At 43.1% G+C, this 21,775-nt stretch overlaps 1 protein-coding gene across 2 annotated transcripts in view; it reads left to right on the top strand.

Moving 5' to 3' along the window:
* CUNH1orf21 (chromosome unknown C1orf21 homolog) overlaps window positions 1-21,775 on the top strand; it is a 202,717-nt gene that overhangs the window by 70,725 nt on the left and 110,217 nt on the right. Inside the window, exons 2-3 of one of the 2 annotated variants that reach the window (XM_028775754.1) lie at window positions 3,812-3,907; window positions 11,107-11,328. In XM_028775754.1, coding sequence (XP_028631587.1) covers window positions 11,235-11,328 — 94 coding nt within the window. In that variant the 5' untranslated portion in view covers window positions 3,812-3,907; window positions 11,107-11,234. The remainder of the gene's footprint in view (window positions 1-3,811; window positions 3,908-11,106; window positions 11,329-21,775) is intronic. The other variant, XM_028775755.1, reaches the window with a different exon arrangement.

Genomic DNA, 21,775 nt, shown 5'->3' with positions numbered 1-21,775 from the left:
GACCCGTGCTGAGTGGGTCCCGCAGACCCGTGCTGAGTGGGGTCCCGCGGACCCGTGCTGAGTGGGGTCCCGCAGACCCGTGCTAAGTGAGGTCCCGCAGATCCCTCAAGACCCGTGCTGAGTGGGTCCCGCAGACCCGTGCTGAGTGGGGGTCCTGCAGACACGTGCTGAGTGGGGTCCCACAGACCTGTGCTGAGAACGTTAAGGAAAGGGAAGAGCTGTGGGTAAGATGTGTTCTGGCCTTTGAAGGGTGGGGAGATTTTGGCAGCAGGCAGAGATTTTAGGAGGAGTTCTGTTTTAGGGGGACAACTAAGAACACAGGATTTCATAGCTAGACACTGCGCTAAATTAATGCATCTAAGTACCTATAAAAGCTAGAAAGAGTGGCATGTGTGTATGGAAAACCTTAAGTCACAAGGCAAGGATTTAAGCTTTCTCTTGGAGAGTTCATTTATTGCTCTTTTAAAAAGATACATTTAATTATGTATATGTTTGTATTTATGTATGAGGTATATACTGTGTGTGCAGGTACCTTCAGAGGCCAGAGTCATCAGACCCCCTAGGTGTTAGCTTCCAAGCTCAGATCCTTTGCCAGAAGCTCTGTGCCACGGAGCCGTCTCTCTAGCTCTTACTTTCCTCTTTTACATATTCTAAGTTCTATTAGAAGCTGAAGTTAGTGTCAGGAGTGATGGCTTATGACTGTTGACCACCCCAGCACCCAGGAAGCTGATGCAGGGGGTGGCAAGTTTGAGACTAGCCTGGATTACACAGCAAGAAACAAGAAATAGTCTGTACTTCGTATTTCTGGAAATGATGAGACAGGTGATTGGGAATGAAGGCTACTTTGCAATGTGATGGGGGCTCTGAGGTAGGTAACCATCTGTGGTTCCAGCATCTTTTGGGAAGATTGACTTACAGACCCTAGGAGTCAGGCAAAGGTGAGGCAGGAGAACCCTTTTCTATGCAAGGTGGACTAGCAGCTTGGCATTTTGAAGATTTGTTGAGTCTGTTCTCTCCCAGGCAGAGCTGCCAACATAGCCTGGGGAAAAGATGGAGATGGAGTCTACCTTCAAAATACTACTGCCCTCAGTGTCTGCTACACTGATGTGTCTAAGAAGTGCCACAGAAGTAACTAACGCTCTAAGGGTTCAGAAGAGCGAGAGAACTGAGTTATGTCACAGGATGCGTTACATACAGGCTTCCCTGGGAATGCAGAGGCTAGGGCAGTGGTTCGTGGAGAGCAGAATTCTGAGGGAGAAGGGTATTTGGTGAGACCCCTATGAGAGAGGCTAGTTTCTGAAGCAGTGGGAAGATGCAGTGGTGGTTTAGTAGGTCTGGACGAGAGGTAGTAATCTAAATTCCCCAGCACTCAATGTTCTCATTTGTAGCTTCAGGAACCTGACCTTAGTTAACCTGAAGATGCGTCTTCAAAAAATCCATGTAGCTTAAAGTCTTTATCCCGGAAGCATTAGTGAGTATTGGCAGATTTGAAGCTAGAGGAAGGCCTTAATTTTATCATTGTCATGGAAAATCGATGAGATGTTTAGGAATTTGTGAAACTTTTTTTATTTTCCTTTAAAACTGACATCCATTGGACATGACTATGCAGTTTTCCCTCTCAGGCAAAGCAAAATATAAACAAAGGAATGCAGTTTAGTGGAAACTGAAGTTTGAAGGCCAGGTCCAGAGATGCCCTGTACATTGTCTTATTTTTTGCAGCTTGTTCTTGGGGTGGCAATAGCCAGGATGCAGGGGGCAATATGTTGACATTCCTCATAAGAGCGTTAATAATAAACAGCCTGCCCTGTGTGCCTGGCATTTTTAGCCACATATAGCCACGGCAGGTGAGCTACCCATTGGTGGTTTCACAGATACATCTGGGACAAGGTCTAGCTGGACTGGAATGTAGTCAGATCCTCATTTCACTTCAAGATCTCTCTGAGGTTAACTGCTGAGCCAAGTGTTTAGCACTGTTTCCACGCCTCCAGTGAGAACTGCCCGTAGCTGGTGTGTCTTGATGCTGCACTGTGGGCTTTCAAGCTCGCGTTGTGCAGTCCTGTCGAGCTTGTCACACGCTCTCTTTCTCTGAGCGCATGCTGTGGACAAGTAGGCTAGAACACCATGTTCACGAACAGTAGGACTTCAAGTAGGGAACATTGGATTGATTCAGAATAATTATTTCAGTCAGTTGCAATTTGTAGTAACATTTACAAGGTCATCATAGCTTGAGACCTTTAACCCTGTGTGTACTTTAGTAGGATTTCAGTGGCCAGATAAGAACATCCAGGCTAAGGGGGAACATCATTTCTGGTTGTCCACTCAGACCCCAGTGACAATCCAAGACTAACTGTAGATGCAATGAAGTGACCCTTCTGTCCAGAGTTAAGGTTAAATGTGGCAGTGGCCAGGCCAGCTGACCTGCTCTAGGGCGTGGCCACCACTATGCTGACCCTGTCTTGTCCTCTTGGATCTAGTCTCCAAGCTTCTTACAACAGTGATTGCACAGAATGGCTTTTTTGCTGAACACCGAAAAATCAGTGAAGTTTCCCAAAGCCTTCTGCTTTTCTTGAGAACAATGTGAGAGAAAGTAGAGATGCTTAAAAACAAACATACAGTTCAACTTAGTAGACCTGAAATGATATGTATCTCTCTGTCTTCTAAAGACATTGTTCTTAAAATGTTCTTTGCTGTGGAAAACCAATTAATCCCAGACTTCAGTTCTAGCTAGAACAGTCAGTCAATCTGATAGATTAGAGAGTTGATCTGATAGATTCTATGAGACAGGTCCTTGAGAAGTGCTGAGGCCAATGTATTGATCCTGATTAAAAGTGGAGAAATACATGCAGGTGTGCTCACATGGGGTGGGGGTGGGTGGGACTGGGGAGCTATCTTACTTTGAAGTAATCTCCGAACCCTAGTGAAAAGTGGAAAGCAGGTTGTCAAAAATAAATACATACATACATACATACATACATACATACATACATACTGTCAAACTAAGTAAATTGCACATTTCCCCAGAACAGATTAGGGTCACCATTCAAGTCCCAAAAGCTTTGAAAATTCTGCCATTATTCCTCTCCTGTCTGTTTTGGGGGAATATCTGGAACATTTAAAATTCTCTGTGTTGTCCTGGATGAACATTCTGAACTTCAGTTATTGGCTCTGTAGTAAAGATGTCACTGTAATGAAGGTAAATTTAGGCATGAGGCTGAAGGCAACTCCCTTCCTCAGAAGCATTCTCCTATGTGCCATATCTCTGTGAGGAGAGAGTCCCAAGATATTTCATCTATTGGTCACTTATCTATCAACTGTTGGCCTGCCTGTATGAGGGACAGAATACGGAGGGGAATTGTTAGGGCCGGTTATAATCTTGGGAATCTCCCTGGTGAGGAGGGAAAGGTCCATAAGCTGATAACAATTGAATTTCATGCTCATTGGAGCTGAGACTAAGTGCAGCTTCCTGACCTACAGTGTGTGTGCACACAGCCCATGTCTGTAGAGCTACAGGGAGACTGCCTGCCCCTTACCCAGCACAACAGAAACACCAGACACTGCTTGAGGCGCTTTATCTGTGCTACACCAGGACCCCGTGCTTCTCCTTTTGCAGAAAGAACTGTTCTTCCTCCTTATTCTTCCTTTGGATTGGCCTGCTAACCTTTTGTTACTAAAACCAATAACCTTGCGCAACTTAACTCCCCTCTTCTATTCTTCTTTCCTTTCTTTTGCCTCAGTTCTGAAGCTCGTCAATGTGCCATTAATAGTGTGGACTATGGCAATAGGTAATTAGTGGTTCGTTTCTTCACACCAGGTGCCGTCTTTGGTGTTCGCCATAGGCCATCTCTGCTCCTGTCTACATTCCCCAGGCTCGACTCCAGCACATAGACAAGACCTAAGATGTGGTGAAGTAAGGAACTTGTCTACATCCTTTCCCAAAGATACTGGGTGTACTTTCCTACCTCACTAGGATGGTGTATCTCTGAGAGAAGCATCTCCTTTAACCCTCATGAGGACATTTTACCTGTTTACATTCTCCAAGCTTTCAAGGTCCTTTTAGATTACAAACAACATGCTCTAGAGAAAGTCTGACGATTACATAAGACAGAATTTGAGGTAGCCAAAGGCTTTCTAGTAGAGAGATGCTTCAATGAGCAGTCTACGAAGCAGTCTGTGTGTGTGTGTGTGTGTGTGTGTGTGTGTGTGTGAGCCAGTGAGTCAGTGGTTCTTACAGACACCACACATGGCCTGGATCATGTGGCCTGAGATCCTAGAAGGAGAGCTCTTAGGCCAAAGGAAACACCAGCCTCTTGTGGGGAATTTTGCTTATTTTGGTCCAGGGACTAGAAGGAAGAAGGAAGTTATTTTGGGAGGGAAGAGGGGTGTGTGTTTATATTTTTAGGAAAACTGCTTTGAAATTGTAGGACTAAGATCTTTTTAGTGTTCCTATTTTATTAAAAGTAATACTAATTCTGGCCATATTAAATATATCCTCTCTCAAATATCAATACCAAATTAAGTTCTCAAATAAAATCCTCCTAGTCCTTTATGTTTCCAAGTTATACAGAGTCATTTGCTTCTGGTTCATCCTTGTTTGGTTTAATTCTTTTAGAATTTAGTTTATTTTTATTTATTTATATGTATGAATGAAAAGAAGAGAGAATGGGGGGTGCATAGGGTGTCTTGCAGAGGTCAAATGAGTTGGACCCTCTGGATCCAGAGTTATAGGCAGTTGTAAGTTACCCAGTGTGGGTGCTTGGGACTGCACCTGGGTCTTCTGCAAGACTGAATTCCTTTGAGAGTCCACACTGCTGGAAGTGTGTGATTTTTAACCATGAGCTGTTTGACTGCCTGCCTTCCCAGAAGCCATGTCTACTCACAAACTTTGATATGCCAATATGTATGAGTTTTGAGGCACAGTATGATAGCACAAATTTCTTATCCTTAGCTTAAAGGACAGTCATTCCTGGAGCTTTTTTCTAACCAATTCCCTATAAAAAGCATCACGAGAATTGAATTTATTCATGAAATCCAGGATAGAGAAAGAGAAGATAGAGTTGAACTTTGCTCTGCTGTTCAGTTTTTACATATTGAAGCCATCACCCATGGGCCACACATTACCAGAAACAATACTGATGTTTCTGTCTAATACTACCCTGTAGTACTTCTGAGAAATGTCCAGGCTCTTTAGACTTACAAGCATCTGCTAATGGAGAAAGTGTTTTAAAACAAAACAAAGCAAAACAAAAACAAACCAACCAACCAGTGTTTACGTGAATTGAATCTAGGTGAGAGGAGTCTTTTTCACGACTGGTCATTTTACCCTTTCCCTTGTGCCTGGGGTCAGACAGGCCACAGAATCAAGCTGGGCTTTATGAAGCCCAGCCTTGGTCCAACGGCAAGCCTGTGAGAGCAGAGACCAGAGTTGTCAAGCCTCACATCTGCTCTTTCCACTTCCCACCTTCTCTCTGTCTCAATGGGGAAGTCTCACAGAAGTGCGTCCTCTTGCATAAGGCCTGCTACTACTGTATTTCTGAGATACCGCTGTCCAAATGTTATTTTCAGAGATGTGAGTTTTCCCATTAAGAAAACAGAAGCCAAAACCCACGTGCCTCTGGAGTTACTAGTGTATTGTTGATTGTCACGATAGCAAATTCGCGTGAGCAGAGGGATGAGGATGGTCTGTGATGCCGACAGGAAGATTGGCTTTCCAGGTACCTCCATGTCTACTGTGACATCTCTATGTATTTTTAGCAATCACACTGAAATATGAAGAGGTGTCAACAGTAGCCCAAGGATGCTGAAAGATTAGAAATCACTTTTAACTTTTCTTTCTTCTCCCCTCCTAGTGGGCTGTGCGTTAACACTCATTATTGAGAAACACAGCAGATGGGCCAACAGACCGATTAGTTATTTATGTATACATATATATTTTTTCTTTACAGAGCTTAGATGCTGGCTCTTTCTTCAATAAAAGGAAGGCATTTTTAGAAGATGCCTTGTCTTGGCTTCCCTTTTTAATCAGAAGTACAAAGGGGGCTACTTCACTGCGGTCTATTAATAATGCAGCTATATCCTTGTCTTAACTGCTGTCTTCATAGCTCTCTGTGTGCCCGTTGCAGTCAGTATTTGATTTCTTTCCAGTCCCGCAAGCCTCGTGTGGGCCTTCATGTCCATGTTCTTTCTGGGCTTGGGTTTCTTTATGAGGTTTGTCATTTTTTTAAAATTTACTTTTTTTTTCAGGTGTGTTTTTCTTCACAAGAGAATTGTCTCAAATATTTTGGTGTTCCCATTTGAAATATAAAGGTCTTTGGTTAACTGGTGGAGGTAAAGTTACCTATAACACTATGTAATCAAAAATCTTTAACTGGAGCCTTTTTGTTTAAGCGAAGGGGTCATTTAGCTCTTGGATTTTCCTCAGAAATAGAATTTTTCTTGTTTTGCTTTTAAGTTCTATGAAAGTGATTTTTTAAAAGTGAAACCCTGCTTCTCTTATTTTTTCCTTGTGATGGGCAAGCATATAAGATTTATGTGTGCATATAGGTGGAATTTTCCATGGTGCACTGTGAGTTAGTATGCAGTAACAACTCTCCTTAAGATACTTGGAGAACTTTGAAACACGCTATAGGGAAGGGGTGGATGCACACGCAGGGCCACACAATTTTAAAGTTGTTCATTAAAAAAAAAACTGAATTAGAGTCATAAATTTTTTGATGGATTTTTTAAAAATTGGGGAAACGGTCTATAAGAATGGCATTGAATTAGGTTAGGTCATGGTATTGTGGTGCCCACATTTTGAGGATATTATAGATATAGGCCTCCAATCATTCGAGGAGAGCTATACACAAAGCCATAAGCAATTAATTTGGCTCTGTGTTTTCTGAGATGCCTGATGGTCCTGTCTCCTAGATAGCTTGAAAACAAAGGGACCTGTGAGTCAGTTTTCGAAGAGCCCATCAGACTTCAAAGCGGTGCTTCAGTTCAGTTCTCACACTGTGCTCTGCAACTTCAAGCAGTAGCCTGCTGTTAATAAAGATGTGTGAAAATGTGGAGTCTGGCATGCCTGTTTGCACCAGAGCCTTGCCTCTGAGTGCTTGTGGGGGCCGGGAAAGAGCCCAAGCAAAGCTGAAGGAAAGATGGAAGCTGAAAGGAAGCTGATGTGTATGTGAGGGTGCGAACCAAAGGGGAGTTCTCCTGAGCAGGTGATCCGAGCAGTCTTGAGGGAGACATTTCTGAAGTCCGCTCAGAAGGACTTCGGGCGTTGACTGAGAGTGAGTACAGATGAAACCTTGACATTACACACTGGTATAAAAGTTAGTATATAATGCAGTTCAAAGGCGTTTTAATGATGGTTCCTTAGTTGTGGTCTGGTCTCAACCCCAACACCTCTCTAGGCTCACTTTCTCAAAGCTGAGTCAGATGCCTGTGGGGTGAACGCCCTGTCGTGGTGTTTTTAATCTGCAGAAGCTTGGACCACATTGCTGTGAAGCAGGTCTGATGACCTCCTTCACTGATCGTTTATATTCTATGGGGGCAGAGAGGAAAATCATATTTCATCTTGCTTACCACTGTGTGCTTGGTACCGACCAGTCACTGTCTATTACTAAGGAGTTTTCAATTAACATCTGCTAATTAAATGACTGAATGATTGGACAAGTGCTTGTGACATTCAAAACTTCTCCTCGGTGATCCACACGTGATTAACTTTACAAATTGGAGGTCTGCCCCTCAGATGGCTCCAGTACCACCAAAGGGGTAAACTTACCAAATATATTTCCAATAAGCTTGTTAAACTTGAAAATGTCACTTTTAAAATCAAAATAATGCTATAAGCTATATGCTATAGTGTATTTCAGAAATAAACTACACATGGAGTGGTGATTGAGAGCCAGTTCCTATTGAGTGACAGAGAGTATTAAAGTGTAATTAGCTAAATGTGATGACGCATGCCCTCAGTTCCAGCTAGTGAGAGGCTGAAACAGGAAGATCACTTGAGCCCAAGAGTTCAAGGTCTCTCTCCCCCTCTCCCTCACCTCTTTTCTCTACCTTACCTCCTCTTTGTGTGATATATACTGTGTGTGTGTGTGTATAATATATTATACATATATATATAGTGTAACATATATGTATATAACTAAACTGAGCCATCTTATGAACTCACTTGAATTGAATACAAATTGTGCTCAGTGTCCTTGTTAACCTGACCCTCGCTCCATCCTTGAGTAACAGAGACCTCCTTCTAAGAATCATCTCACATGTTTTATCTTTCTCAGCCTGAAGCAACACATTTGTTTTGGTATAACTTTAACTCTTTACATCCTAGTGCATTTTTAATGTGAGCACAGCTTCACATTAAATTAGCTGTAATGCTATTCGGGGTCAGGAGGTTAACTCTTGTCAGCTTCCCATGTTACAGAGGTCTCTTCTCACCTGGGGTCTGAGCATCCACAGTTTCATGGTCCATGAAGATCCTGAGTCTTGACTCATTCCATAGAGAACAATGCGTTCCCATGAGCTTCAGTGCGGTATAATGGTTCTACTTGCTAGTAATCACCGTCACTCGCTTACAGTGTCTAATGTGTAAAGTAATTTTTGTTGTAAATATGTGTATAAGGGAAAGCATGGTGTATGCCATGTTGGTACTGCTCTGTTTTCATCTGTTGAGGGTCTTGAACATTCACACCTGGACAAGAGTAGGGCTTCAGAAGTCTTTGTAAGAAACCACACAATTGTGAAATGGGAATTAAAAACAAAGTCACCCGAGGTGACAGGGGAGGGAGTGGGGAGTTACCTCCTATTTCTCAGAACCCTGGTGATTGTGTTAGCTCATTTCTCTTTTTGTTTTTGCTTTGATTCTGAAGAGGTGGCTAGAGGCTCTGAGAGAGGGTCCTGTCTGTGTGGTTTGTCTCCCCCATGCCTGTGTGAGGTGCTTGTAGACTTCCTACTTAGAAAGGAAAGGACTTCCATCCACACCTGTGACCTGCTCTGCTGTTGAGCTGGGGAAGGAGCTGATGCCCAGCTGAGAAGGTGCTGACAGAATCCAGAAACCACAGCAGCACTGGCTGGGGGAGGCACCACAGGAACTTTTAGCTGCTGCCAGCGGGGAGGATTTCCCACCTCCTGTCTCCTACCTGTAGAGACCATTCTCATGTGGTGGTTCTAAATGAAGGAGGCAGGGGGATAACCATTCTATCCTATGAAGTGTGATACTGACTTTACTAAGTTGGGTGGAGATGGCAAGCCCCGCCTTCTCCAGGCTCTTCACAAAGCGCTAGCTGTGCTAGCCTCTTCCTCCCTGACCCCTCTGGAGCAAGTACACAAACGTGCTCTGTCTTCCCAGCCCAGGCCTTACTTCATCTGCTCCTCACGTCTGCTGCTGTTGCTGTGCTCAGACTGGTCAGTTCCTACCAGATCTTTAGTACCCCAAAGAAATACCACTTCCTCTGTCTAGTTGCTGCCGCCACCCAGTCAGAATGTGGTCTGCTCTTTTGAATTGTACATTGCCATAGATTCTGTCACAGCCGTGTGTGTGTGTGTGTGTGTGCGTGTGTGTGTTTATTGTCAGCAGCTCTCCCCTACCAGGCTCCTGAGAAATAGAGTTGTTTGAAAGACATTACTGCTGAGTAATAGAATAGCTTGTTTGTGTGTGGGTTAGTGTGTACATGCGTAAGTCCAGATTTCATATAGCCTTAAAAAGATGAAATGTGTTAATGTAAGGTCCCCTGGCGTGTGAAGAAAGCGTTAGCATTGACTCTCTAGGAGACAAAGCTTCATGGTCTGCATACTTCTCTAAGCTCTATATATGTTCTTCTCATGATCAGTGATAAAGAGAATAATCCGAGGGATTATATAGGCAGCTAATGTTACAGTCATAGTATCACTGCAGCTGCCTGTATATAATCCCTCAGATTACTCTGAGGGATTGGCTTTGCATCATTACCTTTGAACTTAATCTCGTTCACTACATTTCTTAGGTTGTTGAGAAGATGCTCTTTGCTGAGGCTTTATGGCTTAAATGATCAGATTTCTCTATCCCTAGATATCCTTAGTGTTCTAGGAAGAACCCAGGGTCCAGCCGTCCCGTTGAAAAATAAAGCTTGCAGCTATGTTTTGGTAGTGCCATCTATGAGATTTGACAGGCTCGACTCTTCCTAGCAGGAATGGGGGTAGTGATGGTGGAACGTGGGTGCTGGTGAGGGTAAAGACGGTGTTTTCTTGGGTTTACCAGGACCTTGAGGAGCTAAGGGTTGTGGGCAGAGGGATGGATAAAAGCTGTGTTTCAATAGGAGTAGCTTCTAGGTTGTAGTACCTCATTTACAGGGCTGGAATAGCTGAATAAGACAGATGATAAACACAGCCGAAAGAAGCAGAAGTCTCTGAGCACACTGAGCCTAGCAAGCCCTGAGAATCTGTACATCTACCTTCACTGCAGCAGGGAAGGTGCTCTCACTTCAGTCAGAATGAGGGGTAGCTCTGAGTGGTTTATTCATAAGCAGTCCTTATGCCATTATGAGAGACAAGTTGACCTACAGAGCCATGCTGGGAATTAGACAGTTGACTGAGCTCTATTTTTCTCTATCATCCTACATATTCGACTCAGTCCTTAAAACAGTGAGTGAGCTGGGCGTAGAGTGAACACAGTAGGTCTAATTCTTGACTCAGGCCAACTCCAGAACATAACCAAGTCCAGGGTTCAGTCTGAGAAAGAAGGAGATCTCCTGAAACAGATAAAGCCTGTGAGCGTTGGCCTGCAGTGAGGGGTGGCAGGAAGGCACAGGGTGGCTCTCTCCAGTGTGCTTTGCTTACTGGTGATTCCAGAACACCAGCAAATCCATAAGCACCTCGGATGCTGTGTGACAGTCAGTAGTTCTCATTCCTTGAGGGCTCGCTACCTCTCTTTGAAAATGGTTCCTTCCCAGCGTGTAGCATGCCTTCCTATGGCACCTTCTGAGCAGGGATCAAGAGGGGTTGCCCCCCCATGCTTCTCTTCTTCAGCACTTCGTGTGGAAGCCAGGGATTAAGATGTGTATTGCCGGCCAGCCACCCATCCCCAGGGAGCAGTGCCAGGTGTGCAGTCCTCCTTTCTCACCCAGCTTTCTCTTCTTGCAGGTGCACACACAGTTACCAGCACAGCCTCAAGGTGGATTTCCTCTGTGCTTGAAGAGAGAGAAAGCAATGTCCCGGTGTCTGTAGAGATGATTTGCAGTTCAGCGCAGCTGAAGCTGACCGAATGAGCTATGGGCTGTGCCTCTGCCAAGCATGTCGCTACTGTTCAAAATGAAGAGGAAGCACAGAAAGGGAAGAGCTACCAGAACGGGGATGTGTTTGGCGGTGAGTGCTCACACGATTTCCTTCTGGCCTGGTGGGATCAGGCCGTTCCCTCTGGCAACAGCAAGCGGCTAAAATGATCTGTGTCTTCTGCATTGACCCACACAGGGGTCAAAGGGATGGTGAGACTTGAGCCAAGTCAATGCAGACCCTTCCTTTTCTCAGTCGCTATTCTTTGTACCTAGGGAGGCTTGGAGACAGTCACAGAGGTTTTATACACAAGTCCACATGCATACCAACCTAAAGAAACGGAGAGGCGGGAGTCGATGTCAGGCAGTGACACGTGTTCTCAGGGGTGACAACGGAAAACAGTAGCCAAATGTGGAGGGAAGGAAGGTTTGTGAATGAAAAAGTTTGTGTGTGTTTTAGGGTTAATAGAGTGAATTCATGTTTAGAAATTCAGTGAAAGATAATTTAGTGTACCTAGTGCAACCATCACACAAATTACAAAGGTCACACAAATCACCTATTCTCTAAGCCCAAATAATTAAAAACCAAAAAGGGCAGCTTTAAAAAATCAAGAAGCTTCACGTAAATACTCAGATGTTTTCAGTAGCTCTCACAGTCTGGGTCTTCATTTCTGGGACATCAGCAGAGTAGCATGGTGTTTGCCCCTTCAGTCAGCCTATGGTCTCCATTGAACCACAGACCCTTCTGCACAGATGCACACCAAGCCTAGGTCACTCTGGGGCGTTGCCTGCCTGGACATTTGCTGGATTTTGAGTTTCTTGACCATGGGTTTGTCCTTGGAAAGATCAATTTCTTCTCTGATGGAGTGTGTATATTTGTACATAGTTCTAGTTAATATGCGGCACACGGAACAGGTTTTGTTAAATGACTTTAGCAGAAAAATCTACTACCTGAAAATATAAATTAAAAAAAAATAGCTTCGTTATATAACATTTCCTTTCTTATTGGATAAAGAGTCTCACCCACCAAGAAATGTCTCATCCCCCAGTCACTCTCAAACAACACTGTCACTTGTATGATTAGCTGTGTGTGTGTATGCATGTGCATGTGCCTGTGAATGTATGTGTAAAAGTCAAACCCCAGTCATTCTCATACAATGTTGTCAATTGTACAGTGTCTAGTTATGTGTGTGTGCCATGCCTGCAAGTGTGTGCATGTGTGTAAAGACCAGAGGCTAATCTTAGAAATATACCCTCAGGCATCGTCCACACAGGGTGGTTTTTTGTTTTTTGTTTTTTTGAGCTTCCATCTCACTGACTGGACAAGTCCCAGGGACCCAGCCTGTCACCATCTCTCCAATGCTGGGATTATAAGCATGTGCCACCAAGCCTGGCCTTTTTGTATGAGTTCTGGGGACCAAGACTCAGGTCTTCGTCTTAATAAAGCAAGTTAATAAAGCAAGCTCTAAACTGACAGAGCCGTCTCCCCAACCCTGGCCTTTGATTCACTGTAATCATTGTTCTTGAACTGGGATTTCTACCGTTGTATTAACAGGTATTCTAATGAATGAGAAGTTTTATTCCTGTAACAAGTTTGTTGTGGTGATTACCTGGAGGATTTAAAAGATAGAATAAAGCCAGACACTAGCTCATTGAAACCTCATCTAGTGGGAAAACAGGTCATTGGAGCTAGAATCATTATTGTGACCCTTTAATACTTAACTTCTGAGAGAAAATGATCCACCATCAAAGATGTTTTTAAACCAGCCTCTGTGGTGGTCTGTCATGATCACGTTCATGGTGGAGCTACTTCGGATAGAGCTGCCGCCATATGTCAACACCGGGAGGCATGTGCATTCATTTTCATGTTGACTTTTCACAGCAATCCCGTGAAATATGTGCTGTCTCAATTTGCATATGTAGAGGCTGAATCACAAAAAGCTGGCTGCTTCTGAGCTGCCCAGCTAGTCAGTGTCAGCATCCACATACCCCAGGCCCTGCTTCACTTCTTCATCCCGTGCTCCCATTGCACTATAGTGTTTAAGGGCTTTGGCTAAACGTCATGGAGATTACAGAGGCATAGACTGCATAGCTCTTGCTATCCTCGCCTTTGTGAGAGGATAAGGAAGTGTTGTGAGACAAAATAAACCAAATACCAGAAGATAAAGTAACTTTAAAGGCAGAGTCAGAATCAGAATGAATTATTTTTTCTCATACACACACACACACATGTATATGTGTGTGTGTGTGTGTGTGTGTGTGTGTGTGTGTGTATAACATATGGGGAATATGTATCTATATATGAGGAAGGGATCTATTCATACAGACATACATATATATGTGTATGTATATATATATATACACATATATATATGCACACACACACACGCACATATACTGCAGTTAGGAAGTAAAATCTATCCCTTCTACATAAATATATGTGTATACACATATATACATATATATAGTATATGTATTATACATAAATATATATTTCCTTCCTGACCACATGCCCCTGTACCCACTGTTAGGAATCCCACAAGAAGACCAAGCTACACAACTGTGATATATATGCAGAGGGCCTAAGGACTCATAGCGGCTCACAGAGACAGAACCAATAGTCAGGGAGCCTGTATCAATGGATTCTTTATAGAGGTGGCATGTGAACCTGGCCTGGAACAATCTAAATTTGTTGGATAAGACTTTAGGAGAGAGCTAGATGAGAAAAGGCTTGAAGTACCACGAGACATATTCAAGAGTTATGAAGAGTCCATTTTGAATGGAACATAAAATATAAGTGAAGGAATCCTAGTTGAGGTTAAATTATAGGAAAAATACATATTAAATTACAGTCCTTAGGAAGAAAGTCTTAGGGTGAGGACAAGATTTGGTGATATTAGTATACAGTATTTCTAGCTAGCTATTCAGCTGTTGCTGGGTAGACTCTCAGTCTCAGTGTTGTGCAACAGCCAGTACTTGTTTTATTGCTGGGTCAGCTGGATACCACTTAACTCATCTCTCACCCTCCTGGTCCTATACACCATAAGCCACTGAGGGCAAAGTATCCTTCCTAAGAAGAGCAAGACTGTGAGCCGCACATATGGTGGTTCCTAAGGATAGTTACCATGCACCGCATCCCACTAGCCTGAGCAGGTGGCAGAGGCCCAAAATCAAGAGGAATAATGCATGCTGACTGGATTGTATTCGTAGCAAGGATGCACATGCAGGGTGCAGCTAGAATTTGGGGAATCAGACTATTCCAGGTCTACCTAGTTCCTGCTAGCTCTGTGCATTTGTGTAGGCCAAATCTGGGAAGTACAGTTCAAGAATCTGCTGAGGTTTGTTCTTGTTTGTTTGTTTGTTTGTTTTATCTCCCTAATACTCATTGAAGTCTTATTTACCCCACTATTTACTATCTGGTTAGTTTCATTTACATATTTATAAGTTTATAGTATAATGCTAAGTAAAGCAGGAATATAAGGGTGGGCAAAACTTCACTAGTCATGAGAGATTCATTTTCTAGCTCTACCAAGGTCTTGCAGAAGAACTCCCAGAATTCAGTATTGAACAAAGCGCTGGACCCTATATGTTACTGAATGCTGCAGTTTAAATATAACCAGCTATATCCTGCTTATATTTCTCTACTTGAACTAATTTGCAAGAAGACCTCCTATCCCAATATTACCACAGATAGTACAAGATGAGTGTCTGGCTTGTTATTCATTTAATATCTTTTGTCACTCACCGGGTCAGTGCGCTGTTACTGTACAGTAATTACCTCCAACTTAGTGTTGTAATGCAGTGTTGATAGGTTATTTCTCTCTTTGATGAGTCTTTTGGGAACCATTTTCAAAGAGAGGTAAAGAGCCCCAAGGAAATGAGAACTGACTTGTCACACAGCATCCGAGGTGCTTATGGTTTGGTTGGTGCTCTGGAATTACCACAAAGTGCACCGTTGAGAGCCACACACACAACGGTACTCTACTGTCCAAAATGGCTTTGAGCTTCTGCTGCAGTTCACGCTTCACAGAGTGGCCAAACTTTTCAAATTGCTGCTCACATCCACGTGAGGAAGGCAAGGCTGCCCAGTGTCGTTTCTACTGCCCTCTTCTCTTCAAATACTTTATCCAAGGTAGACTGTCACGTGAGCCATTTCTAAGGTCTGCAAAGCTTCTCTTTCTTCTCATCCCAGCTTTATTTGTTTTGTGATTTTGTTTTTTAATAAATCACGTATTTGTTCATGGATGTGATCTCTCTTATAAGCTGGTTACCAAACTCTGGGTAGGAAATGCATGATCATTAGAAGACCCAGGTTTCCAGAGGGGTAAGCGCTGGATGAAGAAGGAATGAATGCCCAGAGAGCAAGTTGAACACAGACTGTTCCATCCTCACTTTATAACTCAACTGGCTCTGCCTGCTGCTGAGCTTGGTTTAAAGAGCACCTGAGGTTTGCACCAGCCCTTTAAATAGAGATGTGCAGATCACTGTAGTAAAAGTCTTTTGGATGGGATTATAAGACCAAGCAGCCACCAGGCAACCTGGAACCCGGCTGCTATCCTTCATGTGGATTTAGTTATACTCTTGTCCTTGATGGTTCGTAAATTGGAACATGACATACATCGCTACCTGTTTAAATGTTGTGGGACCAATTTATCAGGTCAGTGTTGAAGGTTAAATGATAAAATGTTCCTGATGTATTTAGAATTGCAGAGCAGTGGGAGGCAAAGTAATAATTCATTGTGTATCCCTCATAATTTTGATTGCACAAAGTGAAGATTCACTAAGGACACTTTGCTCATAAGATAATGACAGAGAGGATAATGTGTCTCCGTGTGGGACCATAGCCATTAGCCCATGTGCCTCTGAAGCATGGGTGATGTGGCCGGGCCTGAGATACTTTACGTTTTGTACTAAATGAAGAGCTGATATGGAAAATAACATAAAATTGCTCATTAATCACTATTGATCATATATTAGAATGATAATTTGGATCTATCAGATTAAGTAAATTGTATTATTAAAATTACTTGCACCTGTTGTTTTTTAGCACAGCCACTAGGAATACTAAGAGGCCAGGCCATGGTGGTACATGCCTTTAATTCCAGCATTCAAAAGGGAAAGACAGATGGATCTCTGTGAGTTTGAGGCCAGGCTGGTCTATGTACTGAGTTCTAGGACTGGCAAAGCTACATAGTGAGACCCTATTTCAAAAACCAACAATAATAACAAACAAACAAACAAACAAACAACAACCTGAAACCAGAATTAAAGGCTGGAGATATTAGGAGGGTTTGATAGGGATAAGTTATGGTTGTGGAAGGTAAGAACTCAACCTCCTAAGCACCAAAAGATCTAATAATCCAATAATCCAATCAAAAAGTCAACGAATGAAATAAACAGATGCCTTTTGAAAATATCACTTGTTTTCTGTATGTGGGACATCTCTTTTTTAAAAGACACTACTGTAGAAAGAGGAACTATTAAGGAATAGGAAGAAACATTGGGAGTTGAGGGGTGAGGTAAGTATAGATAATGAAGGATTCAGAATTATCAAAATACTTTATACACGTGTATAAAAATACTGCAAAACCTACTCTTTCACATAAGTAGCATACATTGATAATAATAAAAGGAAACACAGGTGTCCAGTATATGAAAGCATGGTGAGCATCATTAATCTCCAAAAGTACAACTCAGAACTTTGCTGTGATCAGACAAGAAGAAAGGAACAGCAAATGCTGTTACGGATTGGGGCAGGTGAAGGAACCCTTACAACACAGTTGCTGATAATGTCAGTTAGACCAGCCACTGTGGAAACGGTATAGAGGTTTCTTCAAAAAACTAAACAAAGAACGACCATATGATCCAGCTATTCCACTGCTGCATGTATCACCCAAAAGAATAGAGAAGTCTGCATGCTCATGTTTACTGTGGTGCTAGCCACAGTAGCCACGCTACAGAGTCAGCCAGGTACCCTCAAAGGAGATGACTGAATAGAGTGAAGATAGTCTACACAGGCAGTGATCTTTATTTAGTTACAAAGAACAAAGTGAGGTTGTATGCAGAAAAGTGAATGGAACTTGAGATCTTTGTGTTGATAAAATAAGCCATTTACACACAGACAAGTTTGTCTGTTTTCTCTCATGTGCAGAATTTTGGGGAAAGAGACTTAAAAGTAAAAAAGGGACTAAAATAGATAAAGGGACTGAAAAAGATAAAGGAAAAAGGAATAATTAAATTACTTCATAGACATATGCATGGAAACACCACAGTAAAATCTATTACCTTGTATAATTTCTGTTCACCAATAAGAAACTGAAAAACAAACAAAACGCCTTAAACTCAAGATGTGAAGAACTTATCCTAGTGTAGTCTTGGAATATATCATGAGGCTTCAAATAAGGACTCAGAAAGCTTTGCATGGCTAGAAGCCCACACAGACTTCATAAATTATAGAAATCTGACAAACTGGCCAAGTGTTTTAACTGCGTGTTTTCATAATAAAAGTGCAGCCTGCTTTGTTACTTAAAGCCTTTGAGAATTAAAACTCTGCTGCCTGAGGGAAGTTGCTTCTGGAGTCCTTGGAGATCCTAAATTAATTCAGTGTTTTCTAAAAACTGCTTGTTCCATACCAAGTAGCCAGTGACAGTTGTGTCTCCATTGTGTTGGGCACCATATTCAGCATGTGACACATACCTTACTTCATCTTCAAAAACAGCCTGCAAGGAGAGGGCCTCTAGTGTGCCAGGCTCTACTGTCAAGTGATAAAACATACACACACACACACACACACACACACACACACACATACATGAATGCATGCATGCATATGTACATACACACATACATACTACAAACATACACAACACATACACACACACGTGTACGTACATACATGCATGCATGCATATTTACATACACACATACACACCACACACACACACACACACAGGGGAGGGTGGAGAGATAACATGCACACACGATGCTTAGCTCAGTGTCCAGTGCAGAGGAGGTGTTCAGAAAGCTGTCTCCCTTTCTTCTTTGCTTGTTTTCTTGTCCGTCTGATGTCCATTTACTCTGACCACCAGCAGGAGTTGAATTCCATCTCTATCCTTAGCTCTGTCTGTGCCACGTCTGTCATGTAGAGATAATCATGGCGCCTACCACATGGAAGTGTGTGCAGCAAGAGAAAGTTGATTAAGACAGGGCCTGAGTCACAAGTAACGCTCAAGCACTCATTGTCACTGCGTGGATTTGTTTCAGTTGATGGACATGGCCTTTTCACGCTTGCCTCCTTGGCCACCGCAGAACATACTGCATGCATTAGTATTTTAATATTTGGAAGTTTATTGTGATAGAAAGAAGTCAAGAAATGCACCATGAGCTCATACACACACACACACACACACACACACACACACACACACACACGAGCTTGTTTTTATGTACATACTCATATATAGTTTATATATCAATAGACACATTTATATATGAATTTTTGGATATATATGTATACATATATATATGTATACATATACATATGCATGCATATACATACACACATATATCCACGCCCAGGGAATCTTCCTAAATGCTCATTTTTCTTCATTTGTCAGCAAGCACCGAGAGCCTGCTCCCTTGGTGTTAGATATGGATATAAGGGGAAGGTTCAGGGTCATATACTGCTCAGTGTTCCAGGCAGCCCAACTACAATGGGAAAAAGCCTTTGACTTGACAGAACCGGTTACAGAGTTACCAGAACCCTCGGGGTCCCTACAGATTCCTTTAGTCCCTCAGTTGCCCCTCCAGGAGTCTTGTGTTTCTGTAGCTGCCTGGTTCCCTCTGGCTAAAGTGAAGTGAGCTCGGCTTTGTGGAAGGCAGGTGAAGCTGCTGGTGCTGCTGGCATCCTCCAGTGAGGCACAGGGAATTGGAGCTGCAGGCAAGGCCTGCTCGGTGCTGGGGGAAGGTCTCCAGAAGTGAGTCACCAGCAGGAGTGGAACTGGGAGCGTCTCTTCACCTCTAACAGTGTTTCCTTCCAAAATGACATCAGAGAATTTGGAACTGTCTTCCCACAATCCTGGCTGGCGTAAGGAAGGGTGTTTCATGGGCATCTCCTGGCAGTCTCCATGCTGCTTCGCCCACCTGGCAGCCTGGCCTCATTTCGTCTCTGATGTTCCTGTGTAGAGACCCACAGTGGGACTTGAGTGTGGCTGCTGCTTTCACCACTGAATAATTACACGGCATCAAAAACATACTACTGGACTCTTGCATTCCAGTTCCTAAGTCTTTTCCAATGTGTGTTTGCTATCAGTATTACCTCTGTTAGAGAGGAGGAGGCAGAAGCTAAGGCCTATCTTGGTCACCTAGCTAAAGAAGTGGGATTGTTTGTATAATGAGGAAGGTAGCTTAACTGAGGGGATTCCCCCTTCAGGAATAAACTTATCAGTCAGGGGCATTAAATCTAAACTAGCCTTTGCTTAGGAGCTTTGAGGAAGTAATTGCTAACTGCCTGCTTTAACTCAGCCTTGGCTGTTAAACGAGGATGTCTGGAGATTCTATTGTGGTAATTAGGGTTATTTTTGGTGGAGTTGAAGTACAGACATGTTAACCACACAGCTATGAAATCTGGCAAACTGGCTTCAAAGCCTGGCTGAGCTCTTCACAAACACATAGACTTGTCAGACTCGTGAGCTTCTCCTTGGCTGATGTCCTCTCTGCAGTGTGAGGGACACTAGGACTTTGCTCAGAGTCGTAGGCCTGAGGTGCATTGTTGTATGTTCCACATTTCTGATGACTTGGTGGCACATGGTAAGCAGTGAGTGGGTGCCACCTGTTAATGTCCAGGATCCCGTTGGCAGCCTGAAGACATGCATGCTTACATCTGCAGCTGTGACTTCAGTTGTTGATCGGTCCTCTGCGATTAAACTTGAGAGAGTCATTATCATTTTCTTACCGTTGTCAGGTTCAACAAACTTGAACAGTTGATCCATTAGCCTGATGATACTCTATGTTAGGTTTTTAATTATTTGTGTTACTGTGATTATTCCCTTCTTTCTTGCCCTAATCAGAACTTCTGCCTGTGTAAGATGTATGTTCGTGCATGTGTGTGTGCACGTGTGTGTGTGTGTGTGTGTGTGTCTGTGTGTGTTAAATCAGAAAGATAAAGGACATGACTTAGAAATGATAACTATGATAAGATGTTGCTGGATTTTACAATCCTAATAAGCCTGTATAGATGACACACAATCCAGATTTTTAAAAAAAAATTTTTATTGTATATTTTATTTATTCACAATACAAATGTCATCCCCTTTCCCCATTTCCCCTCCCTAGAACCCCCATCCCGTCCCCCCCTCCTCCTTCCTGCTTTTATACCATTTTGATTACATGCATGTATTAAGGTCAGTTCTAGGTTGAGGGTCTAGCAATAGGATAGATGCAAATATTCAAGGAACAAGCAATACAAGGAAGTGGGCTTCAGACATGAAAATGACCTTGGGCTAGGACAGGAAAGTTGGCTCAGATACTTTGGTCATCCTGATAAGCCCTTAGAAACAGTGATCACAGCCGGGCGGTAGTGGCGCACGCCTTTAATCTCAGCACTTGGGAGGCAGAGGCAGGCGGATTTTTGAGTTCGAGGCCAGCCTGGTCTACAGAGTGAGTTCCAGGATAGCCAGGGCTATATAGAGAAACCTCGAAAAACCAAAAAAACAAAACAAACCAAAACAAAACAAAACACCAAAAAAACCCCAAAAAGAAACAGTGATCACGGGAGTGTTCACCTAATTGGGTTTATTGCCTTGCTTTTTCTTTGACTATTTGTGTTTATTGTCTTGCTTGATCCTTGACTATTTGCATCTATTGTATTGCTAGACTCGAAACCCAGATATTTTAATTATAAGCCATATGCCTAGATTGGGCAGATCTAGGGCTGTACTAACTTAGTCCCCAGCTCCCCAGCTATAAGGCCCCTTATCACTTGCTGTTTCTCCTGGCCATGCAGTTCTGGTTCCTGGCAGCTTTCTCCTCCACTGTCCTCTTCCTCTCTCCCCTTCTCTCCCTACCTGCAACTCCCTCTCAAGCCTCCAGTCCCACCTTTCCCCTCCACCCGCCTATCACAGGCTTTAGCCTTTATTTGACCAGTTAAATTGGGGAGAAGGTGGCATCTTGGAGCATCTGATTAGCTGCTTGTAGGGGGCAGCCACCTCTTGAGGAACCAGTTTTAGCTTTAGAATACAAGCAGCGTCAGGCCAACCCACTACAAAAAGATGATGGTTTTAATATTTTCCTACCATACAGCTTTAGTGAGTGGATGCTTTATTTGTGGTGTGTGTTTTTATTGCTGTGACAAGATACCCTAGTAAACAACTTTGGGGGTAGGGACTTATTTTGGTTCACAGTTTCAGCCTGTGCTGGCTGGCTCCAGTTCGTTGGGCCTGAGGTCAGTTAGAAGTCATGGCAGTGGGAGCATGTGGCAGAGAAGGCTGACATTCACGGGCCAAGGAAGCAAAAAGAAAATGAGGAAGGACCAGGAGACTGCT

The sequence above is a fragment of the Grammomys surdaster genome, unplaced genomic scaffold, assembly GCF_004785775.1.
Source record: "Grammomys surdaster isolate TR1022 unplaced genomic scaffold, NIH_TR_1.0 259, whole genome shotgun sequence".
Classification (NCBI taxonomy): domain Eukaryota; kingdom Metazoa; phylum Chordata; class Mammalia; order Rodentia; family Muridae; genus Grammomys; species Grammomys surdaster.
Note: the sequence above shows the minus strand (reverse complement) of the source record. Positions and strands in the feature narration are given on the sequence as shown.